At 43.6% G+C, this 27797-nt stretch overlaps 1 protein-coding gene across 4 annotated transcripts in view; it reads left to right on the top strand.

The window, feature by feature from the left end:
• Positions 1–27797, top strand: part of EPHA5 (EPH receptor A5) — a 192623-nt gene that overhangs the window by 89863 nt on the left and 74963 nt on the right. For 3 of the 4 annotated variants that reach the window (XM_057376622.1, XM_057376637.1, XM_057376631.1), the window contains exons 4-5: positions 13433–13588; positions 19112–19447. The exons of the other annotated variant lie outside the window; for it this stretch is intronic. In XM_057376622.1, the coding sequence (XP_057232605.1) occupies positions 13433–13588; positions 19112–19447 (492 nt within the window). The remainder of the gene's footprint in view (positions 1–13432; positions 13589–19111; positions 19448–27797) is intronic. 4 annotated transcript variants of the gene reach the window in all.

The following is a 27797-nucleotide window of genomic DNA, read 5'->3' as shown; positions in this document are numbered from 1 at the left end:
CTCCTACATTAAAGGCTGGCTATAAGGAATGAAAGCCTTGTGCCAATTCCCCACAGGTTTTATTAAGCTGCRGAGAAAACCCAAGGTTTTTTTGCATCGTAAGTAACAGTGATAGAGAGGTCAGCAATTTACCTACATCAGTGGAGATTACTGGKTTTGCAGCCATAATTGTAAGCACTCTACAGCTTCAGTAATACACATTTTCTAACTCGGTGGAGCAGCAAGGTAAGGAGGACATGACTGGCTTGCTCAGCTGAGGTCTCTTTTCATCACTTTATGCCAGAGGTGCTATACAGGAATGCTGTGAAGGTGTACAGCTGCTCACAGATGTCTGTCATGGGTTCTTTTTGACACAAACCTTTTTCAAGCCTTCCMCTTTCTGGGGATGGCAGGTCATTTGCACACTCACCAGATGTCTGGGACCAGGTTTGGTGGCTTTGGAGGTGTCTGGCCCAGCTCTGGACCATGAAAAGTGTGTGTTCAGCTACATGGCCTTTGAGAGGAGAGAGCAAGGGGAAGGTGCCTCTCCTTGCCTGGTGTAGATGTGGTGGGAGCAGCTGTCATGCACCCCAGAGGAGGAAAAGGCCAGCCCCTGCCTGGCTCTGCAGCCTGTAGGCAGCACTGGGGTGGCTGATGCTGTGTAGATGCCCTGTGATGACATTGACACATGCTGAAAGGTAAGGGATGGTTTAAGCACCACTAACACTTTTGTTCYGAATTTTAACCACAGCTGGGTATTCAGTTTTGCTTTTAAACYATGCTTGCAGGGATGCAGGAATCGCCCAGACTATCAGAATCCCTTTCTTATCTTTATACACCAGCCAGTTACCATAAATCTCTGAACTGTGTTTACTGTCTTGTTTAAATGCTGCATTCATTTTCTGTTGTTTCATCTTTGTAGCTATTTTGTACTCTATTTCATTGTAAATCATTTGCTTGCTTCTCGTCCAAAGTTCTTTGCAGGGAGAAACAAGCTGAAGGCTTCTAAATTCCTACATTATCCCTGGAAGAGATGGCTTAATCACCTTCTGCTTCTTTCCTCAGGCTGGAAAAAGGCAGCCTAGGAAAGCAAAACTTCCTATTTAGATTTATTCTTAAATCTAATTTCTCTGGAGCAAATGAAAGCATCATTTTTTCCTTTCTCTTTTCAAAAAAGAATTAAGACTAGCTAAAAATATTTCTGTAGATAAGTCTGCAGTGATCCTATGCCTTTTCCAACTCTGGCTTTTTGTCTTCTTTCTCCTCTACCATCTATTTATGTTATTCTTGGCCACCTTTCTCGAAGGAGCTATTGATTAAAGGATGCAAACTGTCTCAGATCCTGCATATCAAGCTGGTCTTTTTTTTTTTTTTCAAGTTGCTCAGTATGTGAAAAGCATCCATTTTTACACTGCAGTGCAGCGTTACCCAGATACCTGGTCTCTCCATCTCTCTCTATTTTTTTCCCTTTGCCCTCCCATCCTGCTAAATGGACATCTTGTCAAATCCTGTTTGCACAGACTGACAGCTATAGAGGTCTTGGAGAAAAAGCCAGATCCCTGCACATACACTCTAACAAACAGAATCAAAATGTCAAGGCACAAATGAAATATATCACTGTGCTTCCCTGTCAGATTTTGCYAATATCACCTGGCTAAATTGACAGAGGAACACCTGCAGCAAATTAACCTGTTTTTATTAGCAGTTGTTTCACATATTTATATGTGGTTATGAATATACAGATTGCTGGGGAGAAAGCTTTCAGTTATTTCCTCACCGGATKAAATACCCCCCATTCTTCATGCCAAAAGACAGTTGGGGCAGTTGAAGTCACTTTCAAACAGCACAGCAATTAATAAAGAAAGAAAAAATAATTTCACAGTCCGTTGTTAAATTAGCAATTCTTTAGAGTGTCTGGAGTTTCTGACAGAATTAATATGCACTCTGAAGCCTTGGGCAGCCTTGGTGCATATCATTTGCCCAACAGCTGTAAGAGCCAAATGCAGGGACAAGGAGTGGTGCTTGATTGCAAGGGAAATACTGGAATTATCTGCCTAGTAATCATTTAGCAGCCTTGTTCACAAATAATCAAGAAACATTTGGATTTGGATTACGTCCCTCATTCTTTCAAGACAAATGTAGGAGAAACAGTGGCTGGAAAATTATGTGTTAAATAACACGGGTGAGAAAAAGGCAGGGAGCAACATACATTTGAACAGAGAGAAGAAAATATACAATAAAAGTGCAATAAATTTCCCATGGATTGAAGGGGAGTATTTTTATAGCAGCTTTCTGCAAATCTAATGYATCTACATAAATAATGTAGTGACACATTTAATTGCAACTATTTATTTTTAAATTTGGCTGGATGATGAGAGAATTCTGTGTGGAATAATGAACGCTTGCRTTTTTACCACTTGCACACATTTGAAAAAAATAAATTGTAAATGGTAGTTGGGCTAAGTCTTGAAGCCACAGAAGTTTCTGGCTGCACTCTAGTGCATCTGAAAAGAAACCAACATCCAGAAGTGCATCCATATGGAGTGGATGCTTGATATTGGGGAGGCCAAGAGATGACAGGGAGGAAAATATTACCAGTCCTTACTTYAATCAGGAAACTCCCATTCGGTCTCTCCGTGCAAAGTGTACCTCTTCAAATTATTAATACTGGGCTTTTTACATTTGCATTCTGCTGGTTTTGCTGGTGGTGTTCTCATTTTCAGGCTTTCTTCTCTAAGAGGTTAGTAACCTCTTTTTCCTCTCGTTTTTTTTTTTTTTTCCTTCCTCATGACAAGACTGATTCTTTCTATTCTCTGGCAGTCTCTAAATTTCAGGGCTGCTGAGGGGACAGGCAGCATCTTCTTTGTCCCACCCTCACCTGCTGGGTCTCACAGGATGGATGCCACAGCACTTGACAWGGCTTTAAGAACAAGGTGTGGAATTGGAGCTGGCAGTGAGGAGWGGCAGCCTCTTGAGGGTGGTTGTGTAAGAGACATAAGACAAGCAGGTTRCAATCTTGTTTCTTGCAATGCATAGGTGTGCAGACCCAGGGTGCAGCACCCTTGTGTCCATGACAACTGCTTCCTTTTTCCCTTCTTGCTGTCTTCCAGTCTTCCCTYGAAGAAATCCAACATGAATGGTTTCTGTAAAACAGAAGGTTTGGTTTTTTTGGTTTTTTTTCTCCGAGCTGCCTTTCGACTGTTCAAGTTGTTGCAATACAAGGGTGCAGATGCAGCTGAAATTACAAATAAAGGCAATGCTGGGTTTCCAGGGCAAACAGGCTCGTAAGGACAATGCTTATTTTTTTGGATATAACTGGAGAGCCATGTGAGCCATGTGAGCAACAGTATTCTGTTATAATACTTTGAGAATTAAATCTCCATAAATCAAGCTTTGCCAGCTCACAACTTTAAATAAAAAGTGAGAATGGCCAGCATTGCTGCTGCAAACTTTGCTTCAGGCTAATACTTTATGGTATGRGGAAGTGGATTTGGCAGGAAGGACATAATGGCAAGACTTCATGTAGCAAGAGGGAAGGCAGTGTTTGCTTTGCTTTACTTTTTGCTTCATTTGTGAATTTCTGGAACAGTTGCATATGTCAAGCAACCATTTTTGGGGCAAGAACAAAGCCCATGAGAAGAGGCAGTGGACAGGGTTGTTAGCAGGATGTCCCCTCCCAGTGGATGCTTTTGTCKCAGTAAAGTACAGTTTGTAGTCTGATAAAATATCTTCTTGGGATATAACCGTTGTTTTTTTTCTTTTTCCTGTGGGCCTAGGTTTTTTTCTGGCTGGGCTGGAGTCACAGCAGTTGTAGCTCATTCATGGCAAGGATGACCCAACTCCAGCATCCAAAAGCCACGAGGCTCCCTGCCCAAGCAGTATTGAGATTGGCTTCAAAACCAGGAGGTTTAAAGTGTCAAGTTACATTGTTCTATCTTGGGTTTGAGCATTTTTTATATGCAGCAAGTTTTCCTCCCAGAGCAGGAGAGATCGTACTGAAATAAATTCTCCGAAGGATCAGAACGCAGAAAAGCTCCCAGTATTGTCAGGCTGACATGGGAAGAGCCAGCAATGCCTCAGGTTGCCCTTTGTTGAGCTAGTTCCTGAAGAGGAGCTGTTGGGTGGAGTTACTTGGCAMGGCAGATGAGCTGTAAAGTGTTGCCCTGTTCATCTGACCCAAACGGGCAGTTTAATCAGCAAATAATCTCAGTATTTTTATGTCTGRTTAATTAAACTGAAATGATGAAGTGTTTGATCTGCATGTGATGGGATAACCACTTGATGTTTCTGCACTTGGTTGTGTGTTTGGAGCTTGCTCAGCTTTCCTTGTTAAATTTCTCAGGGTAATATTTGCCATGTCTTCCTTGCGCACACTCCTTGATTTGTGGCCTCCTGASCAAAGCCAGAGCATCTTGTGGTGTGCTTGTCAGGGCAGAATGTAGCTCAGTGAGACCTCCATCTKTAACTCCAACCAGTGTGCTCCAGTGCAAAACCACACGWACTTCTGTGGAAGGAGGCATGACTRAAGGGAGGTGTTCCCCAAGAAACATGTCTGTGTTTCTTTCTGTGCATCTCTAAGCTCCCTGCCCACTACAAAATTGGCTAGCATCACCTGTACCTCAAATTTGCAATGGCAACAAAATACCCAGACAACACCACACACCAACAAACACCACTTCCCCAGAATCATTGTTCTGTGCATAAACCCATTTAGCACGCTTCGTTCTGTCAACTCTGGATAAATCCTTCCTATCYTTTTCGGTCAGGACTGTAAAAGATCCATCTCCGTCGCCCTCTGATGGAATTTGAATAGATGTGTCTGGAGTGACATATGTTCAGCCATAAATTACAGAGGAACAATTTTAAAAGAAATTGTCTGCAGCCAATCCTGCTGAATTTACCTCCTGAGACAGATGATCATAAAACTAGAAGCAAACAAGCCCTTAAACATTTGATGCCAGCTTTGAAAGGACCCTTTTGAGTAGGTGTTGGCATCTCTGTAGGTTGATGGAATGCTGCCTGTTTTGGACCAAACAGGCAGCTGAGGAAAGGCTGATTTTATACCAGCAAGAAATCTTGTTCACACAAATGAAGTTGAGCAGGGTGGAGCCAATCAGAGGGAAATATTTTAAGCTTCTTTACTTCTCTTTACTGCATGCATATGTACAGTTTATTAGTTCAGGGTAAAACTTTTAAATGTTGGTAGAGTAAACACACATGGCATAAATCATCAAAATAAATCCTCCCAATCGTCATATTTCTTAACCACAATGGCTTGCAATTGTCCAAACCACAACATAATTAAAGATTATTTTTTTCTTTGCCAGTTGGGCTCCAGATCCCTATGGCAGACTGAACCAAAAGACTAAAACCCTTTTATTGTAGTATTGTGCTAGCAAACRTGTAGCTTTGAAGAGCCCGGTCTTCCAGGAGATTTTGCTGACTGACCTTTGCATTATTGTCTGTAATAGGTGTATACAGATGGACACTGCGGGGCTTTGGCTGCATCRTTTTCAAGTTTGATCCTGTCCCGCAGCTGCCATTAGGGACGATGCTTGTTATTGCTATTCAGTCAATGCCGCTGTCGAACTCGAGGGAGCTCTGTGGCTTGTCCATCAATCCTCCCCTCGCTTAGCACGGCAATGCAGCTTGAATGTTTAAGTCGCCACTCGCATAACAAAGGACAACCTGGGTGCGTGTCTTTGTGTGCAGAAACCCCCAGAATAGACTCCTGTGCATCTTGGATGATGTGTGGAGCTGGGCATCTAAAGTTCTATTTATGAGCGTGTGGAAACAAACGTGTCTCTGCTGCCTTCTGTGTCTTAAATTGTATTTTTTCTTCAGGTGMAGCATTGTAAATCATGGCTTCCTCTGTTTAAGGGAGTGAAATTATTTCAGTTTGTCTTCATTAAAAAACCAAAGACAGTAATTTAAGAGTCATTTAAGTGCATCTTTGTCCTACACCTCAGAGAACAAAGTGAAGATACACAGATTTTTATAGACATAGAGATTTGTAAAGATACATATTTCATAGCTATAATAGGCAGAAAGCTGTAGCAACAGGATTTGGACTGCCTTTTTTTTTGTTGTAAATCAGATAGTTGGAGCTCAGTAAGATCAACCTGGATCTGTCCCTTGCAGCCAGAGAGCAAGGAAGACTGCAGGTGCTGCCTGTGCTGGGAGCTGGAGGGGCCCTTGCACACACTTGCAAGAGCGTTCAGCTGCTGGTCACAGAAATTTTGGGTTTGCTAGGAAATAATACTTCATCTTAAGCAGCGCTTTCTCTAGAAATGTATCAACTTCTCTGGATGTTTTTTTGGACAGGAGGGTTTGGCTGAAAGAAAAACCCCTCAAAACCAAAACACAGCCATCTAGCCCTGCAGTTGACACAGCCTGAGGGAGCACGCTTGCTCAGTGCTGAATGCTTTTGAAAAATCTTCTGTTTCCCCTACAAGCATTTATTTTCCATAGCTTGCTTTCCTTCTGTGAAATCAAACCCAAATGATAGTGTGGGCTTGCATATATGCCAGGATAAATCTCTTTCCCTAGTCCTCCATCACACTGCAGAGACTTTAGGCTTTGCTCAGGTTTTGCCTCATTGATTGCTTTAAAATCTCCTTTAGAGYGAAGTCAGAATGTGCAGAAATATAGCCCATTAAGATACTAATGTAAGCATGAGCGTTTTCAAATGTGTTGTGTTCTAGGTATTTTTATGCCTTGAAAACGTAGTTTACTTGGGAATTTGATGAATTTTTCAGAGTGATGCCATGTGATGAAGTTTTATGCCATTTAGAAGAAACACATTAATGTCATTAGTGGCAGTTAATTCTTAGTTTTCTAGCAACTRCAGTTGTGTCATAAATTGTTTGTGACAATTTTGTGAGCCACGTGATAGAAAAAWGTGGTATTTCAGAGGGAGGAACTGAAAGTACTAATTTATTTATATTACAGTTTTTAAGGTTGTTTTTGTATGCAGAGCTAGAGCTGATTTCAATGCAGAGTGGAAATAATTCAGCCTGAGTTAGTGTGGCGTTGGATAGAACAGCATCAAAAGACAGTGTTTTCTTAGAACAAAAGAAAAAAAAAAGCTTAAAAGAATATTTCCCACTTGAGATGCATAAATTGGTATAGATCCAAGGTACGGTCCAAGTCTCTTTTTTTGAAGTGCAGACCCYATAGATGACCCATTTATCCAGCAAGCTCCAGGACATCATTTAAAAGGACCTTTAGCAGGTCTTGGACTGCAGCATTGGGTGCTGGACTTCCTGAAAGATGCTGGCAAGTCTACTGGATTGAAGCAAACTGGCAGCTTCGAATTACAGTGTTTTATTAGTGGGTATTTATTTAATTCCCTTCAAATCCCCAAGGCATGCTTCCCCAAGGAAGCAACGTAGCACTATTGCAGATAGAGACACCAAGCCTAAAAGAGATATAATCGGGGCATTTTACACATTTTTCTGTAGCTTTATAGCTTTGGCAGCAATTTCAGTGTCAGCCTGCAGTTCAGGAAAGCTGTTAGGGAGGGCAGGATTAGCTCTTGGGAGCCTGCTTGTAAATTCTGCAGGAGGATGCTTGTGGTGGGTTGCTGTAGTTCTTGAAATACTTTTTAGAAGAGCTTGGCGTTCATGTGTTTATGCTTGTTGGGAGACATGAAGACAGTCCGTTGTGGTTTTCTGTTTTGTTTTTTCTTGTAAGTAAAAGAGTGTGTCAGGAGCACAAGCTGARGCTTGGAGCCTCCCAGCATTTTAATTGATTCCACATTGTAAAGACTGTACCTCACTAAACCCTTTTATAGGTTTTGGACACATCTAAGAGGCAGCAGCCCCYTCTTCTCAGTGCAAACACTTCAAGGCAAGTCAGCTCTGGAGAAAAGGAGCTGATCTATTTGTATCTTGTTTTTGCTCAGATCCTTCAGCTCTCAAGGCATATTCCCTGCACCAGAGCAATGTGCTAATGAAAGCAGAGCTGATGAGCTACAGAGCTGAAAACACACACACACAGCCCYCCATACCCGGCTTGTGTGTCAGCTGAGAGCTGCCTCAGTGTGGACTGTGGGTCTGTAATGGGGCAGAGAGCTTTACACTGTGGTTCTTTTAAAATGCCATGGAGCATTTTGAGCTGTGTGTCCCTGTCTGAAGAGGTTTGCAGTCTGAAAGGGTAAATGGGACTGAGGATTGAAGGAGAAGCAAAGGAGCTTTCCAGGCTGGAGAGGAAACCTCAGCTTCAGCCAGATAACCTGTGCTCCTTCGAGAGCAGGCATCCTTATCCTCATTAATTTTTGTTAGATTTAGTCCTTTAGCTTTATTTATGGATTAGTGGCGCTGCCTTATGAGTAATACTTGTGGTTTCTGATTACTGTGGAGACTAATTTGGTGCTCTGCACGGGAGACAGTGTAATTTCTGTTTGAGTTTTATTTTCTGGGACATATGAAAGGTCGCTTTGCTGATCCTAAGCACTTAAGTACTGTGAGCTTATCCTCCCAGTATCATAAGAGTGTGAAGAGAGTAATAACTTGGACCTTTTTTATATCTGCTGGGGTTTCAAGGTTTATAGGGTCATATTTCCTAGATTCTCTCTCTACAGGGACAAAACTGGAATTCCCACTAATACTAATTATGGGATGAAGAGACAGGTAGTGTATTCTACAAGCAGCTGGCTGACCTTTCACACTATCCCATGTTCTTGTAAGAGAATTCAAATTGCTGGATGTCTGCTAGAAACTCAACACAGTGGAGAGGAGGCTGTTTAGGAGGCTCCTGGAGCATGTGGAATGTTAACTTGCTGACACCTGGTCAGTGAACCTCACAGGGGCAGTGCCCTGCTAGACCTGCTTTACAAAGAGAGTAGGGCTGGTAGAAGATGTGGTAGTGAAAGGCTGTCTTGGGCATTATGGCCAAGAAATTACAAAGTTTTTGATTCTTGGTGAAGTAAGGAAACAGGTCATCAAAACCTGCCTTGCACTTCCAGAGGGCAGACCTTGGCCTGTTCAGGACCCTGGTTCAGAAACAGTCCTTAATAACAAAAGGGTTCAGGAAGGCTGGATGTATCTTCACAAGGAAATCTCTTCTCCSTAGCAGCTGGTGAAAAGATGAGAGGAAAGGGCCTCAAGCTGCAGCAGGGGAGGTTTGGGTTGGACATCAGGAAGAATTTCCTCACTGAAAGGGTTGTCAAGGATGAAAATAGGCTTCCCAGGGAAGTGGTAAAGTCACCATCCCTGGAAGTCCAAGTTCAAGAAATGACTGGCTGTGGCACTTGGTGCTCTGGTTTAGTTGACATGGTGATGTTCAGCCAAAGGTTGGACTCAATGACCTTGGAGGTCTTTTCCAGCCTCAGTGATTCTGGAATAGCTGGGTGGGTTTACTGACACAGTCACATGAATATGGAAGCCTCAGATGTGATCCTTGCTTCCAGTGTGTGTGTGCTTGGGTCAGTGTCCAGCAAAGGCGTGGGGCAGCTGGAGATGAAAGCCCTGCCCTTTGGCTGCAGTTTTCAGCCAAAGCTTTAGGGAAGGGAGGGTTACAGGGATGCAGCTGCAAATCATGCGATGTTAAGGCTTGCAGAAAATAATCTGCCAAGCAGTCCCAGCTGGTTGATGCCACTGTCTTGTTCTCCCCCCTTTTGGCTTTGTCCCCTCACTGGTACTCCCTGTCGCTGCTACTAGTGCAGCACACTCAACATGTTGTCTGAAAAGGCTGGTTTTCACTGTGAGAGTTTCCTGCACCCACCCACGTTCCAGGAGCCAGTGTCTTTCAGCATGGCTCTTGGGGGCTCCCCTCTGCAGGGTACAGTTTCTAATCCCATTGCTGCTGGGTTAAGGATTGGCTCACGCCATTGCTGTCCTGAGATGCTCTTGCAGCCGTCCCTCATTGCAGCCTTCTCTCTCTGRCCCCTTTGAAGTGTGCAGCAAGAGGCTGCACGGATGTTAATGCTCTGTGCATGTCACATTTTGTGGTTCCTATTAAAAATAAAAAGAGTGAAATTAATTTGCTAATAATGGATGTGCTACTAACAGAAACACATCCCACTTGTACCTAACATTAGCAGGTTGTTTATGGYGTATTTGCTGTCTCTAAAAATAATAACTTTTTTTCTAGCAACTGATTTAATTTAAGGACTATTTTCACACATCGCTGACTGTTAATCAGTTAAAGAGTTTTAATATTAAGAARAAAGAAGCAGATCTCATCAACAGCTTAAAACTTTATTTCATTTCTTTTCAACTGGCTTGCAGCAGATTATGGGGAGTCTTAAACTCATCTTATTTCTCCTTCTTTCCCATCCCCTTTAAAAGAGATAGTACCATTATCTGTGTGACTGTACTGTGCTAGTTCTGTGTATCCTTTCAATAACTGTTGAATTGGAAATACTGAGATAAAAATATAAGAAGACTAAAGTAAGATTTAATTAGGAATTAAACACCAGACACCCATGTAATTTTAAATAAAGTCATGTATACTTCATGAAGAGATTATAAGATTGTCTGTCAGAAGAGGAATGGTACGATAGAGGGCAAAACCCAAGATAAATGCAAGGTAAGTTGGTTTTGGCCCTGTTCTGCTCTGAAACAAATTTCCAATATGTCTGGGCCGGCAAGTTTGGGCTGGAGGAACCCTGCAAATCCCTTGTCCTCCCCAGAGCATCTGCTGTTCAGCCAACACCCCTCACTGGGACACTTCTTGCGTTTAGTTTTGTTTCCTGTACTCCTTTTTTTTTTTTTTTATAACCCATCTCTTGCCCCTGAATTCTTCCTTTCTGACTGACACAGGAATATTTCACCTTAGTCCTCAGGACACTGTTCTGCTGCCTATTTTGAGCAYTCATGTTGAAATCTTCAGTGTAACATAATGCTCTTCAGTATTCCTCCTAATACTTTTTGAATAGAGATGGGACTTACCTGACCCATGAGAGCCTGCAGTTTATACTGAAATTGGTCTCGTTCAGTTTTGTTTCACATCTCTCATTAAAACATGGATTATTGGCCTTGTGCATCTCTTGGCTCAGTATTTATTCATGAAAACCACACATTCCCTTTGAGTTAAGCTAGTATCGTACCATCATCAACAAGCTGCACCTCGTTGAAAATCTGTCAAGGAAAAATGACTTATTTTGCATTTGCTGCTTTGCACAAAATAGAAGCATGGTAAATTCTTGTGCTGTAATGATTTTCTGTCTGTCTTGATAGGACATAATGAGATAAATTCAAGTCCTTTTTTGAGAGCTAATTAYATTGAGTACACACTAGATGTGGGCTGCTGTCATTACATGTTGCACATTTTCATGCTTTCATTTTCCCATCTCTGGTGTCTGCATGTGCAAGTGAGTTTGATTTGGCTTTGAAATACAAACTGTGGGCTAGAGCAGAACCATTTGGTGGTCTGCTCTCCCAGAAGACTCTCCAGAGACTGTGTAGCAGTCCTTGTTGTAGGTAGGGCAGCATTTGAATGTGATTGTGAGGTAARTAAAAGAACCTAACTATGGGCTGGAAACTGAGGAATGTGCCATAAAGCAGGAGGGCAGCTTGTGGCAAGTCTGCTAAAAGCCATCAAGAGTAGATTCAGCCGTAGGTCTGTCTGCTGGTCCTGGTGTCTGGGCACAAAGCAGAAYTGCATTCTGCAGATGGATCCAGAGTCTAGGTATGGATCACTAGTTGGATGACGMGCAGTTTTGGAAAATGGCTCCTCAAAACTTGTTTGTGAATCCCTGCAGTCCAACTAGTTGTTCTCTGCCTGTCTTGTGGGAGAAGAGGGAGGCTGGGGGATATTGTGGGAGGGTGCTTGGTTTGAGGAGATCAGCAGGGAGATGATCACCCCCTGGAGCAGGGCAGGGAGGCTGCAGATCCATGATGGTGACCTGGCAGCCTGTGCTGGCCTTGGGACCTACTCCAGGCTTGTGGGGTGCTTGCTGCAAAAGGTGTGTGGTCCAGGCAAGACTGGGGAGATGGGGCCTGGGGCAGGTCTATGGGGTGCTCTCAAATCACACCACGGCTGATGCATGAGKGATCTCCACCATGAAAGACAAACTTCAGCTCTGGGAGTTAGGAATTGATGTGCCAATGTCACGTTTGGTGAAGAAACTGCTGACGTAAAAGGGAAGATGTCAAGAGGGTTTCTCCAGTACTGCAGGAAGCAGAGCCAACTTTAGAAGCAGTTATCCTAGTTGGTCCACCAGAGGAAAGGGATCACTGGTGAAAACCTGTACTTTACCTACGGTGAAGATGGATTCTGTTATCACTTGCTGRGTTCTAGCACATGCTGTGATTGTCTGGGACATTCCTGATGGGATAATATTAGTGCTTTCGCTGTGAACTCATTTTCTTTGCAAGCTAATTACAACTGGGAAAGTTTGAATGCAGATGGAAAGGCTCTGGGATTTCCAGGTAACTTCTGTAGTCTGATAGCGGATCTGCGCATCATTAATATCGTACTGAGCAGAAATATTTTAAAGCAATTCAGAAGGAAGGAAAGTAACAGCACTTTGGAGCTGCTTTAATACGTCTTCATGTCCCTGTTTTTTGAGACAAATAGAAAATCAATGTTTTCTCCTTTTGTTGATTATAAATGCTAGTGCATTTATAATTCTGTATATAATGATATGATACAGAGTGGGCTGTATTTTTTTTTCCTAACAAAAACATTTGCAGACCTGTGGCTCTCACTGCTTCTGGCTGAGTGTGCACACAGGTGAAGTACAGAGTGCTTCACATAGCTGAAAGAGCACTTGTTTCAGGGGGATGGAAACAAGACACTGCTGTATTCATTTAAAATTACTTTAAAAAAAAATCCCAAGCTACCTGTAGCCATATATTTGTAAGAAGAAAAGTAGCTGTCAGATCAAGTCTTTGTACCTCGTCATGCATATATATTGGAGCTGGAAGGAATATCTTGTATCTGAGCATGCCTGGTTCAAACTCTACCCAGAGCAGCCTGTCATATGCAGCACTTTAAAATTCATCACAGGTTTGCAGGGAAAAAGACCCTAGGGAAGTAGCCTTATCACAATGTCTTAAAGATGTCGATCTTGAGATCCCCTCCACCACTGTGTTGCTATTTGTTTGCTGAGACATTGATTTCTGGGTGTAGAACATCTTAAACAAAAACCRTTAACTGTATTTTACCTGTTTTCCTAAGACTAAATGAAAAAAAAAAAATCAGAGTAATGTTTTCTAAAGCAGAGCCGAGAAGATGTTTCCTCTARTGCATTCAACAGGGAAAATAAATATCCAGCATTGGCAGATGCTAGGGAAAAAAATAATCAGCAAATTCACATTCTCTTTTCATGCAGATATTTAAGTATGCACTSTTAGTGGCATAGACTGTTTTAAAATATGCAAACTAAATAGCTCGTGAGTGTTTGTCTGTTTTATAGCTGAAGATATGGGKTTTTTTTAAAACGAAATGTGAAGAGACTAATTTTATGATGGGAGAGCTTAGCCTGTGGTTCTTCTTTTCACAGTATGCAGACCTGGGTTCTTCAAAGCTTCACCCCACAGTCCATCCTGCAGCAAATGTCCCCCTCACAGCTACACACTTGATGAAGCATCCACATCTTGCCTGTGTGAAGAACACTATTTTAGGAAGGAATCAGACCCACCTACAATGGCCTGTACAAGTAAGCATGTGCTTATAGGGTTGTTTTTAATCCTTTCGAGCTGTTCCTGTACTGTGACTAGACATGATGATGCTAATCAATGTGCTTTTTCAAACTCTTCACTGGAGTCTGAACTAGTCTTGACACATTTGTAATGTCACTGCCTTTGTCCACTGTGCTTCTGGTTACCTGAGAAGAGRCTTTTCAGAGCTTTCTTGCTACAAAAGTAAACGATGGGCAGAGCTTGGCAGCAATAGACATGGATACAGTCTGCGTGCTCCTCTGCTGAATGTCAGCTCTTAGCTCATTTTCAGTAAACAACCGGGGAGAGAGCCCTGTCTTTCCAATCTGCCTGGAGATGGTCACTCTTCTCAAAACCCTGTGATGGAAGCTGCTTCTTCATAATGTGGAACTTGCCCTCTGGGTGTAGGGGGCGGGCAGTATAACAGACACACTGGGGTGCTGCGAGTGCGAAGTGGAGCTGGTGTAATCAGAATCACTAATTTTACCCTTCTCCTGCCACCCATGAGCTGTCCTGTCAGCTGTGTCGTGAAAGTCATTCAGTTTATGTTTCAGATASTATGTGCCACACTTGGCATGCCCCCCCGCTAGTCCTGCTGAGTGTAGCACAGGTTTGAGCTGGGACTGTCGTGCTCCAAATATCATTTTTGTGGTGCAGAAGTGGTTGAAAATTACTGAAATGGAGTTGAACTACAGGTGCTGGAGTAGTTCAGGCTTCCAAAAAAAGTAAGCAATGGAGGAAAAAGTAGATTTATAACTCCATGCATGCTCAGAGCCACTGGACAATGGTGTAGAGRTGACTTCCATACCATTTCCCTGCCTCATGTAGGGATGGTAATGGCTTTTGTGCCTTTCCCAGTGAATACATGTCCTTTGTAGCTTCTCAGGTTTGCACTTCAAAAGAGAAAGAAAAGGTCTGTTCCTCTTGGAGGGACGCTCTCTCAAAGGAAATTGCCCGTGGCAGCTCTCTGCTTGCCCGAAGGAGGTGCTTGGAGCAGAGCTGGGCCCCTTGAACTCTGCCTTTGATTTTCACCAGGCAAAGGGATGTGGCTGCTGGAAGCTGTGCTGCAGGGAAGGAGAAGGCAGCCTCAGGCAGCAYTGGAGTCACTGGTGCTGTCAGATCAAAGTGGTCCGGGGGGTGAGTCATGCACTCACTTCTGGGTTTATTAAACAGGTATGGCAGTGKCTGCTGGAGCCATAGCCAGAGTGGGTTAGAGCATGAAAAACCTGATAGAGCATTTCTTGWTGTTCATTTTGCCCCTTGGCCTGACTTGAAAAACTCAGATAAATGTGGTCCAGCATGGTATTGGGAAACACTCTGAGCTCTGGAAACACTCACAAAGGAGGCTTTTCTGTCCAGATAGAACCAAAGCCAGGAACTGCAAGAGAGTTATGCCAGACTCTGGTGTCCACTGTGCCTCCTGCCCACCATCAGTGRTGTTGCTCTCTGCCCTTCCCAGGATGAAGGGTGCACATCCAGTCTGTCCTGCTGGTGCATTAGCACAGGGAAGGAGCTGCCATCCCCGAGGAAGATGTTTATGCATGCCTGTGTCCTGAGGATTGGGCAGGGTTCAGAGGGGCACAAGCAAGTTTGGTGAACAGCTCTTGTTTGAAAGAAAAGAAGTTGACCAGCCTGTCTCCCCCAGGTTTCCAGTGCAGTTTGAACCCYGTAGGTGAAGGCTGTAATTTCCAGTTCTGCAAATATCATGGGGTTTCCTCTTTATGCCTGTTTGGGGGTTTTGTGCTTATCTATTTGATGGTGGCTGTCTAAGTTTATTGGCTTTTATTGTTTGGGTGGTTTTCTTTCAGTGTGGGTTTTGCTTTTGTTTTGAAAGCTTACTAGTAAGCTAGTTTAAAGCCCAGACACAGTGCCTGAAGCTGTGTTAGGATATGGCTTGGCAGGGTACCAAGGGCTTCTGGGGCAGATGAGCAGTTTAATCCTGATCGAGGCAGTGCTCAGCTTCTGTTGTTCATTGCAAAGCCCAGAGCTGCAGCTGGGGATGTTCACCGCCTCTGCTGGCATTCACAGCTACCACCCCAAAGGCAGGGTGGCATATCTGAGCCTTCTCCATGTGCTTCTGACACCCTCACTTTCCCCGTGCATCTTTTCTTAGGAATCCTGCTGTATTTCTGCTGAAGGGGATGAGGAGGGCTCCATGTGTTGTGCCAGCTCAGCACCAGGGGCAGAAAATTTTGGCAAGGGCAGTAGAGAGTAGGTAGTGATGCTAGCATTTTAAACCAGTCCAATTATATCTGGAAAGCAGCATCTCATCATGAACCAAAACACAAGTGAGAGAGACTTGAGTGATGACTAGTAGGAAAATATTGCCAGGTTTTTTTTAATGTTTTTATTATTTATTGCCACAGAAGTTAATAATATTCATAGGATTCCCTCAACAAAAAATGTAGTTAATTTTAGAGAATACATCAATGTCTGTTTTCAGGTCTACACCTGCAAAGTCCCCTTGCCACTCAGTATAGCTGCAAAATCACATTTTCCTAATTTAAAGCGAGTGTTTTTCAGTTCCAAGCTGCATGAGTCTCCCCACCACCACCAGCAGCATCACTGAAGAGCTGCTACATCACTGTGACTTGCTCAGTTAGGTGCAGGGTGGGGGAGGAATATATTTTTGTTTAATTTTTTCAGTTTCTTAAGTATGTTTTAYAAGTAATGATTAGTAATTTTGAAACTTGTAGTGCTGTGATGCAGTCTGAACTGATTGTAGTGCTCTTAGACAAAAAAGAAGTAGTTTTGGTCCTGATGGACATTTTGGGAATTCTCTTAATGTTATTATGTATCTTCCAGGAAGTAAATGCGTTTTATTTCTTCTTAACTAAGTAATCCTAGCTTCAGGTCCTTGCACAATATCTATGTAAAACCAAAACAGTTGCACCCTTTTCTTATCCCCTCATGTCTCTGACAAGTAGCCTTATTGTTGTTCAGAGCATGTTGGGGAAATATGTGTAATATTTCACATGGGACAAATCAAAGGCTTTATAGTATTTACTGTAATAGTCTACTTGAAAAAAGTTTAGAGTTAATTTTGAGTGTGTACATACATATATTTATATCTTGAGGGTAATTTCTCTCTTAGGTTGTATTTTAAAAATATGTGCATCAGTAGASAATAGGTTTGCTGTCCATCAAGAAAAATAGCAGCATCTTTACTTTCAAGAAGTATTTGCCTCTTGTCATAAAATTGTGGTGCAAAAGGGGTGAATCTTAAGGTACAATATAGCAAATCCAAAAACTATATGTGTGYTTTTTAAAGTCAGTAGACTAATATCTGTGCCCTTGATAAAGGGAGTCTGGAAATTAAGCAGACCACTTTGGCAGATCTAGGGCCCCCCTTTTCTGAAATAAAACACCTTTTTGTTCTCCCAGCTGGGGTTTAGCCAAGTTTTATCCAAGCACAGTTTCAGGATTCTTCAAGTAGGTCTTGATAGATATCTAGACTACTAAAGRTCTTTTTCTGAGGCCCTGTGAGAACGCTAATTTTATAGGTTATAAAGTCCCACTAGTTTTAAAGCATTTCCGCTGAAGCTGATGTTTTTAAGCTTTCAAGAAGAGTAGCTGACTTCTCTGTACAAAGCAAGTAAAAACCTCTGGTGTCTTCACAAAAGTAATAATTTATCCCCCGTTAAAGACTCATTGTCCAGTAAGTATTTCTTTTGCCTGAGTTCTTTATTTTTTCCTAGAGTACTGGCATCAGCAAAAGGTCATTCATCCAGTGGAATCAGAAATAGGGCAGTTTAACCAGTAAAAAATAATATAAAAATCCTGAAGCACAGTACATATAACTCCATACAGCTCCAGTGATGAATTCTGTAGTTTTTATTACATCAGTACAGGCATGACGCTGCCGCAAATAATCCTGACTTGGGCTGTATGTTGGTGTCATTAGCTAAATAGTGCTGGATCCCTGGGATGCAGCTTGGGAATGGATTGCTCCCTGTTYGTAGGGATCTGAAGGGATCACAGAACATAACAAAGATATCCGGCATTTCCTAGGCTAACTTAGCTTTTTTTCTTCAACTGCTTTTCATCTGAAGAATAAAAAAATACATCAGGATTATTTATTTCCTCTGGCGGCAAGTTTCTCGTTGAATCAGAACAGCTTGAGTCAAAATCATGACTGTTTCAGTTTATCAGTGTAACCAATTTTATGGACTCAGAGAGGGGAATAGCACAAGGAAATGGAGGAGAATGTTTCTGGTTTATAAGGCGATTTCATTTTTGCAACACTGCCTGTTTTAAATAATGAATCGAGTTTAATTATCACAACAAAACAAGAAGATGACAGCCTAARTCAGCCTGTTAGATTTGTATGGGTATCTAGCTAGTGAAGCTACTTGTCGGACTCTTTTCAAGGAGCTGCTCATGGRTTTTGACAACTTCATTCAAACTGAAGAGGAGTGTGTTGTGTTGCCTCCCCTAGGAAAAATCCCAGCCTTTGCTGTATAGTTTCTGGTGGTGCTGTGACTAAAATCCATCCTGGCTTGCTTTGGTAAATTCCCTTTTTCTTCCTCATTCATTAGCATTCCCTGAGTACTTAACACGTGGATAACTTGCATGAGACTCCTGCTTGTCCTTCCACATTGTCTGCAGGGTGTATGTGCAGCTTGCCCTTCATCTGCAACACAAGCCTGTTAAAAACAAACCTTCCAGCACCTCCTGYGTGGAGGGAGTCTTGAAAGTGCCTCAAGGTGGGCTTTGCTTGCCCAGCCGTGGCCTTTCCCACCAGGATGAAGAGAAACAGCTCATTTTTTTGCAGGTGCTGTGGTACCTCTGCAGCAGCTGTTCCTCCTTGGACAGCCTTRCCGTGCCATGCTGGCATCCTGAGCRGGGAGGCTTGGCAAAGTGTGGGGTGGCTAACCAGCCGTGCTGCAGCTTGGCAGAGCCGAGGGGGCTGCCGTGGAGTGGCTGTGTCTCCAGTGGCCCTTGTAGGTCACCATCTGCTTTGGGCTATGCTGAGCGTCTCACTGAAGTGTGATTTGGATAGCCAGGTCCAGGTTTCGCTGTTGCCAAACAGCGGATGGGGAGAGGCGGGCGCATGCAGAGCAAAGATTTGGCATCTGAGCTGAGTACCTGAGTAGTGTGAAAACCCAGTGTGTGTCTGGCTTTTAGAACATAGGGGTAGTGATGCAGGGGCCGTGGGGTGAGGAGAGGGAATRTTGCCCCTGGTGAAGCCAGCAGTGACTTGGACAGGGCAAAGTCTTGCTGMTCCCTTGGTAGGAAGAGTAAGGAGAGCACCAGAGGCAATGTCCCAGGGTGCAGTGCTCCTCCTGTTGGGTGTGAGCCAGCCCTGTGTCTTRTCCTCCCACACAGGTGACTGCTTCCCAACACAGACCTCTGGAGCTGAGRTGGGAGTGCTCAAAACAAATCCCTATTTTCCCAGCTCTTCAGGTGTTGTTGCAACTGGTCCCCACGTACTTTCTGACATGTGAGCCTAGAGAGTAGTAGTGAGCAGGATGACTGATAATACTGTTTTTACCATGTGTTTTTCTYACTTTACAAACCAGGACCCCCCTCTGCTCCTCGGAGTGCCATCTCAAATGTTAACGAGACTAGTGTCTTTCTGGAATGGATTCCCCCCGCTGATACTGGTGGAAGGAAAGATGTGTCTTATTATATTGCATGCAAGAAGTGCAGCTCACACTCGGGTCTGTGTGAGGCGTGTGGCGGTCATGTCAGGTACCTCCCCCAGCAAACCGGCCTGAAAAACACCTCTGTCATGATGGTGGATCTGCTTGCTCATACAAACTATACCTTTGAAATTGAGGCAGTGAATGGAGTGTCCGACCAGAGCCCCGGAGCCCGGCAGTTTGTGTCTGTAAATGTAACCACAAACCAGGCAGGTAAGTGGATCTTCAACCTGGGGAAATGTCAGGGGTGGGAGCCTGAGCCAATCAGTGCAGCCAAATCCGGTGCAGACCATGCTTTGGAACGGGTGGAAGTGTCCAGCACGGAGGGCTGGACTGTGGCCTTTCAAATATGGGGGGTGGGAGGTGGGCAGTGCTTATGTCTCATAGATTATAATTTCTGCAGTCTTCAGTATGTTTCCTTTCAGCAGGACACATTTTTAGGATTTGTGACTTTTTCCTTTTACACTAAGCTTCATGGAGATACTTCYACTTCTTTGCATGTCGGTGTATCCATCCACTAAACCAGGAAAAAAAACAGCTGTCTTTCCTGTTGGGAAATTTCTAAGAGTCCATTTTGATTGAAAATGGCTAAAACATCTTAACTTTGCAAACAGCCTGAGAAAATTGTTTTGAGTGACTTTGGGAAATTTCATCCCTCTTCTACACTRTGATGCTAAAGTGACTGGGCTCAGGCTGGTGAGGTATGGTACAATGTCACTTCTTCAACAAGGCAGGACTGAGATGTCACTCACACTGTGTTATTTTTGGTTTTGCACTGTACAGAGATCATGTAGACTGGCTTATTCCTTTGTCAGGGGCTCTGATCTGTTTGCCCTACCGTTGCCCAGAAGTTGAAACAAGTTGTCACTTTGGACACAGGCATGGAGTTGCCATTGTCCCTGTCACTTGGACGTGCAATGGGAGGCAAGAACACGATGACGTCTCCTTCTATGTGCATCAACACACCAGGCACATCACACAACTTCTGTAAATCCACGGAGMCTGACCTGTCCTTCTCTTGTCCCTCATGCTCTCTGTGTTAGAGTGTCTCCCATTGCCAGCCCAGTTGCTTTCTGCCATTTAATTCTGGGCTCCCCAGTTGAATTTATCCACCATGAAGTCTTTCCAGGACTGTTAACAGGTGCCATTTGAGACTGTGAGGACTGTGCTGCCAGATCACTGGAGCCACCCCCTGCCTTTTCCGGGCAAGGTTTAGCCAGGAAACCTGGTGGGCAATTCAGTGTGACAGCTGGATGTAGATTGGCAGATCCTYGCTGTGGAGCAGAAAAACACTGGCTGGAGCAGGGCTGCGTCTCATTCCTGCTACCCAGGTGTATGTGCACAGGCTTGGCAGCCAGCAGCCACAAAGTGCAGATACCTGTCCTGCTAATTAAACTGGATTGCTGAAGTGTTGGACAGATCATTCAGATGTTTCTTGAGGAGGGAACAAAGGCGTGCCGGGGATGTTGCTGATAGATGTGGCATGGAATCTGCTGGAGGAATATTGGAGGACAGCAGTATGACATCCATTGAAGGCATCTGTTCTGTGYAGATCAGTGGGTGTCACGGTCCTAATGCTGTTTACTGTTTTCCTGTTGTGAAGGCTGCTGTCAGTAACTCTGCTGTTGGAAGAAGTGTATTTTCCTGTTAGAGGGTTTGCATTGGTGTTTCATTGCTGCCACTGGATTTTCCCCGATGTGTGACATTAAATCCACACAAATCTCAGTAAATGTAGCTGAGCAGGAGGAGATGATAGCTAGCTGATCAGTGCAGACGGKGAGGAAATGTTCCTGGTTTGTGACTTATGTCCCAAACTCTCTAGCTGCAGCAGGATTTATCCACATAGGCCAAGAATAACCTCTTTGCAGAGTTTGCACCTCGAGCTTTGTACTGGAAGGTCTGTTGGAGGAAATGGTAAACCTGTGACAAATGTGTCTCGTGCTAAGGAACAAGYGGGTGAGTGTAGCTTCTGCTTAGGTCTTACTGTTTACCTCAGTGGAACCACAATCCARAGAGATACCAATGGATCAAGCCATGGGTGTTCAACACACTGTGTGGTGCTGAAATACCATCTGGATACCCTTGTGTTTGATTCAACAGGAGGTTCAATCAAACTGCTGCATAAAGAGAGCAGTGGCGACTGTGTTTCGTTGTCCTCTGGCTGGTCCCACCATTCTTGAAGAAAAGCCATGCCTGTCTGCTGGAGCCTTAGCCTCAAATGTGCTTCCCAGTAATGTGCTCTTTCAGCACTCCCCTGGGTGATCATCGGTTTGCCCATGCCAGAAATAAAGCAGATGTAAAGAGGGGCTTTGCAAATCAGGCTAACTGCCAAGCATGGAGAGCGAGTATCTGGTTTTTTAAGGTGCCTCCAAAAAATGTCCTTTGAGGCAAGTAATGGAGTGGTCCATGCCCAGTGATTCTGGATATCTCTTAAAAAGCCTCACTTCAGCAGTCCTTTCTCAGGTAAGAGTAGGCAGGGCACATGAGACTGCAGGGGAGTCTCAGGCCACCCACCTTCCCCCTGGAATTACCTCCAAGGGGTGCAGCTCTCGTGTCTCATCTTTTCCCTGGCACAGGTTTTCTGCTGGTGTGATRTATTTTCACGAAGGCTGGTAATGAAGGTAATGAAGTTGAATCAGTGACACAAGGCCAACTGCAGCAGTAGGAGAAATCCTGCGACAAGATCTGTTGGCTGCAGGAAATTGAAAAATTGCATGCCGTGGGATAGGTCTGGCTGCTGGAGTCCTGCTGGCACGCATTCAGTAACCCAGCACTGCAGAGAAATGCCAGGGTCTGTTTTGTTGATTTGGCTTTCATCCATCCCAAGACCATGCTCATTTCRGGACTGCAAAGAATGCACAGACAGCGGGTGCTTAGGTGCCCTACCTCTTCTGGGCATGGCAGCTTTTGGCAGCAGAAAATACCTCTGGATTGGACTCTCAAATTGATTACTTCCTGGGGGGGAAAAATTGTTTTCTCCTAAATAATTTGTCCCACTTCCTCTCTCCCCTATTTTAAATAATGAGTAAAAGAATTGGTGCTGGCTRTCAGTCTGGCATTTTCAGATTGATGTAATTTTCCTTCAAATGTTTCAAATCAGATTTGGAAATACAGCAAGGAAACAATGAAGGTTTGCACCCAAGAAGAGGCTGGTTTCTAATCTCCATTGGTAATCCAGTCGTGCTTCTGTTCCCCCAGTCCTTGGGGGCCTGACAGTATTGGGATGGGACTGATCCATGCAGGATCAGTGGCCTTAGGTTCCAAATACAGGACTTTGTTGTTGCTTCTGTGGGTTTTTGCTGGTATTTTTCTGGTGGAAAACGTGGCTAGAAAGGGTGAGCAATGCCACAASCCATGAGAGACACAGAAATTGTGCTGGCCTCCATTGTGACTACCSTAGAGCTGCAGCAGGCAGACAGAGGACCTTCATCCCTTTGTAGGCACAGGAGTTGACCCAAGCATGGTTTTTCTCTATGGCATTGCTGCAAACTAYGTGTCCAGGGGACTTCCCAGCACAGATGGTAGGGAACCATCTGTAATGCAGTCTCAAAGTGTTAAAAAGTGCCTGGTGCATGTGGGCTGGAGCACAGTGAATAATTCATAAGTGGCAATGATAGGATTGAGTTATTCATCCTTCCCTTGCTCGTTGTTTTGTTCAAGTTTTCATACTTTTGAAACCTCCACCTATTAAAACAATTTCCAGAGAGCAGTCTGTGTGCACTGCTAATATTGAAGTTTGCTTTTCAAGTGACAACTGCATTACTTTTTTTTTTTTCTCAGCGATTTCCCCAAGCTGGATGATTAAGGTATGCTGTCACTCTGGACAGAGATGTGCATCTCCCTTGAGGTCTTTCATCTCATCTGCCCTGTGTACAGGGAGCACCTACCATGACGTCTTGGTCAGAGACGTGTCTCATAATGGGTCCATAGGGAGCAGGCGCTTTTGATTCATGGTTGCCTGCACGCCCACTGTATCGTCACAGGAGCACCCTCTAAAGATGCAATGTCTAAAACCTTTCTAGGCTTAAAACCTGCCAAGAGTATTCGCTTTAAGCCAGCCTAAACAGCCAAGCAATTTTCTTTGCTTTTGATGTCAGCAAGTCCCATGCTGGGAATGGCTTCAGGCACRGAGCTGGCCTGGAGGTGGGGGGTATGAGAGTGGGGCAGTTCTCCTGCTGGCATCCCAAATGCCACAGACTCCTTTGCACTTAAAGACCTTCTCTGTGTGTGTTTTCAGATAAACCCCCTGCCTGTTTTCTGTTTGAAAAGTCAGCAGCCAGTGTTCAATCCCCTTCTGTGACCTGTATGATATTTTTGAGCCTTCTGGGCAAGGAGGAGAAGAAAGATACAGATGTGCTCGCTAACAGAGGAGGAGTTAATGTGTCTAATGCCTTGAGGAGTCTSCATGCCTGAGGCCAAACCAGAAATACAGGTTGCACCCTGTGAAGCAGCAGTGCTTTTTAAGCAAAGGTGTTGTAGGGCAGAACCTGGCAACCTGGAGTGCTATCTGGGAGGCATGGCTAGGTTCTTACTTGACAAAAAAAAAAACCCACTAGATGCTTGGAGCAAGGAAGTGTTCTGAAAACCATAGTCCTTACTATAATTGCATAGGCAGGGATGCTAGAGTAGAGGGGAGCAACGAGAAGGTGTTTTCCTTAGTAGTCTTCAAAAAGCAGTCAAGGATGATACAGAAAGGGAAACCAGCAATGTGGAGCTTGTTACAATCTCCCATCAGCATCTACATGCTCTTGAAATCAAGAGATGGCAGCCCTGCACAGTGGGGAGAAGGCATCAGAAAATGAGGCAGGAGGTAGGAACCATGTTTTCAGATTGCCTCTGGGAACAGACGTATAACATTCAGGGTGTGATTCTTCCAACTTTAAAGTCTTCAGAGGTTTGTTCAGTTTGACTTGGAGAAGGGAGCAGCTTGGTTTCTTCCTTTAGGAATAACAGAAAATTTCCAAGAGGGTGCTCCAGTAGGTGCAGCATGTACCATCACCTCACATAAGAAGCAAGCATGCTGGCAACCGTGGTTTTGCAGCTCTACTTTTCAGCCAGAACTGCTGGCCTAAGGCCTGCAAAGCTTAAGCAGATGCTTGCTTTTGGAAAACTACCTTTCCACAATCAGCCTGGTAAGCAGGGCTTGCCTTTAAACATCCATTGTACTTGATCCACTGGGCTGGATCACCTTCCCAGCAGTGGGGTACCATTGAAAGGGTATGAGCCTGAGGCAGAGCAGTGCTTCCTTAGAGCCACCAGGGAACATCTCTGTGCTTTATAGCCCTTAATGGATTTTTCTTGCATGAATTTGTCTAATCATTTTATGAACTCTGAGAAAACTCTGACAGCTGCGGGCAATCCTTTATGAATTTGGTATGTTTGGGAGTTTAAACTTTGCTTTTGATTCACACTGGTCAGAGAGGAGCTATTAGTGGCATAAATAGAGGTTTTAAAGTTTGCAGTTGTCCATCTCTTTGGAAAGCACTGCCATTTAGTGATGCAGCACTGGCTTCCAGTGTGTTAATGCAGGTATTGCAGCATTTGACCTAGAACAATGTACTCTTAAAGCRAAGAATGTCTTCCATACCACGATGGGTGAATACAGGGGTATTTTAATATGCACAGGTAAACTGTACTGCCTCAGAGATCATAGTCTCTATTTACAGCTGAGTGCACCTTGAACTGCCCCTTGCAGCAGGATCTTTCTGCTGGTTGTGAACACCCTTCATGTCCAGGGAGATGTGAAAATTAGTATTGAGCTGCCAGTGAAGGTTCAGCCAGAAAGAGAATAATTTCATTTCTGAAGTTCCATGCATGTGCTGGTAATCAGCTGGAAGAAGTATTTTGGTATCTTTTTGAAGCATGGTCACATGCAATCAGAGCATGCAATCAGAGGCTATAAAAAGCAAACACACTGGCAGAGCAAAGTAAAACCTGAAAGCTAGTATTGAACAAAAAGGTTTATTGTCTGAATTTTTTGTTTGTTTTCTTGTGATGGCTGCATTTATATTAAATGCAAAGTCTTCATCCAGCATCCTATTCCAGAGTCRTGAGTTCACCCCAGTCCAGATGGCTGGGTGTCTGCTACCAAATGAATTAWGGATCAGATGAATATTTTACGGTTTTATTTATACCTCCCCAATTGGTAATTCTACCTTTTTATAGTTTATTGTAAGTCTTTTTGTTATACTACACATACTGGAAATACATGCTTGAATATTGAGAGAAGACTTTCAAATATGAAAAAAAATCCCCAAATTACAATATGACTTTTATTTAGAGGTCATTTTTATTCTCGAAGTATTTGAGACAGCCCCATTGTTGATATATGAGGACATTAAAAGATGAAATAAAAACTATTTTCCTGCGTCTGCAGACAGACCTTTCTATTTGGACATGAAATTAAAACATCTTATTTATAGATTAAAATAAAAACAGTAAGAAATAGTTGTTGCTATCCTATCAATAGTTGTTGCCTCCTCCTGAAGAAGGGAAAAAGAGAGATGCTGAAGATCTCGTGATGAGGTTCAACTGATGACATCTGTTGTGCGTTGTGCAGTAGGGTGCAGGTTTTGCCATATCCCAGTGGCAGTGAGACAAATATCTTTATGGTKAAGCAGTCAGTCTCCTTCAGAGCATGCTGCTTGTGAGGTGTGAGGTACAAAAAGCAAATGCCAGGTTACACGTGGGGAAAATGAGTTCATGGACTGCACCTGGATGGTGCCCTGCAGATGGGTGTGAGGGACACATAGGTGCCCAAATACTCTGCTTTGCTTTTAGAGGTGTCTGAGTGACAAAAGCTGATATTTTCCAAGAAATGTAGARCTGACCATGCTGCAATCCAGTGTAGTAAAAGTTTCACGATCTCAGGGCTTTAAGAAACTTGTGGTTTTGCAGCCCATTACTCATGTCACATTACAAGAGTGATAGTGCTGGTTTAAAATTTTATTTCCTATTTTGCTGGCCTATTTTCAAAGGATTGCCAAGTGATCTTATACTAATCTGATTCCAATCACTTTAAAACACAGTCTTCAAGGCCAAGGAGTTCTCTTTGTATTGTGTTGAGCACAGTACCTGGCAGAGAGCAAAAGTAAAGCATATGAAATGGTTTCACTGCCCAGATGACATCAATTTATAGATTTTTTTTCCCCATTAATGTTGCTTTTGAATTTCACTGTTAATTTCACCATTCACTTCTTTAGTCTCAGTCTGCAAGCTAATAGTTCGATTGTCTGATATTTTATTTCTCTGATTTTAGCATTAAAAGTAGTTTTACATTTTTAACAGCCTGCATAAATGATACTTCTGAAATACTCTTAAGACACCAGGACTTCAAAATAGCCAAAAAAAGAATGTGAAAATACTTTCAGTGCTGTTAGAGAAATAGCAGTGGTCTTGTAGGTATTTAATAAACACACTTGTTCTCTGGCTGCAGTTTCTTCACCAGACYAAGTAAACTCTTTACAGTAATCTCCCTCAAAAGTTAAATGTAACAGTGCAGGAAATAGAGGAGTTTGAACATTTGTGTTTCAGTAGTTGGGTGCTGAGCGAGCTGTGATATAGAAGCACTGCTCAGGGTATGGCAGCTCACAGGGCATTTCTCCTTTCCCATGCACCCATCAGGCTGATAAAATGAATTTGTAGGAGTGTGGAGGTGGAAGTACATGCATGGGTGCGTGTGCACRTTGTATGTGTGTGAGCATGCAGGACATGTGCTGGACAGAACACAGAGATTACCCACCCTTGTTCACCCTGTGACAACTTGCCAAAGCTCACACAGTTCAGGTGTCTCTTYACGTTCTTGTGCCAGATTGCCAGCTGACTGGGCCCACATTTGAACAGGGTGGCTCTCTGTCCCGGCAATTCTCTCATTTTCCTTCTGTCTTTTTTTTTTTTTTTTTTGCCTTCAGCGTGACCCATAATAAGCAGTTTGTAACATTTATTTGTTCGTTTGGCGTGATTTTTTTTTCCCCCTTGGTTGCTGCTGTGCCTGGTGTCTGCACYCACACAGCAGAATGGCTTCTGCATCCCAGGAAGGATTTTGCTCTGTCAGAACTGAGCTCCAGCTCTCAAATTGCATGAATTACAGGTTCCCAGTTAGTATTTTATGATACCAGGCGGAAATGCGTTCCTCCCCTTGATTCTTTCTCATTGGAGAGGTGTTGTTTCGGTAAAACTCGAAATGTTTTTCCACATTTTCATTTGTGGTTGCCATTATAATATATTTCAACAGCAAACCCCTTGCTCATTCCTTGAAAGATTTCCAAAATGCTGCTTCTGGCACTTGTGTTTCTTGCAAAGGGCTCATGTAGTAGGAGTAGTAGGGCTGGCTGGTACTTTTTCCCAGTTTAATGCCCCTTCTCTCCCCACTGAGGAGGGGACAKGGRGACACACAGCAGGGAGGGGAGGGCTSTATCTGAGGAGCTGAGAGTAGTGCCAAGGTGACAGACAAGCCAGCAATAAACTCTGTTTCTTCACAGCAGCTGGGCCAAAGTTCAGCTACATGCAAATAATACAAAAAGCTCAAGAGTTGGAAGGTTTTAATTAAAACACAGTTCAGATG

Source organism: Malurus melanocephalus, unplaced genomic scaffold (genome assembly GCF_030028575.1).
Source record: "Malurus melanocephalus ecotype Western Australia unplaced genomic scaffold, MMel_1.1 scaffold_9, whole genome shotgun sequence".
Taxonomy (NCBI): Eukaryota; Metazoa; Chordata; class Aves; order Passeriformes; family Maluridae; genus Malurus; species Malurus melanocephalus.
The sequence above is the reverse complement of the archived record's forward strand: the minus strand, read 5'-3'. Positions and strand labels throughout refer to the sequence as shown.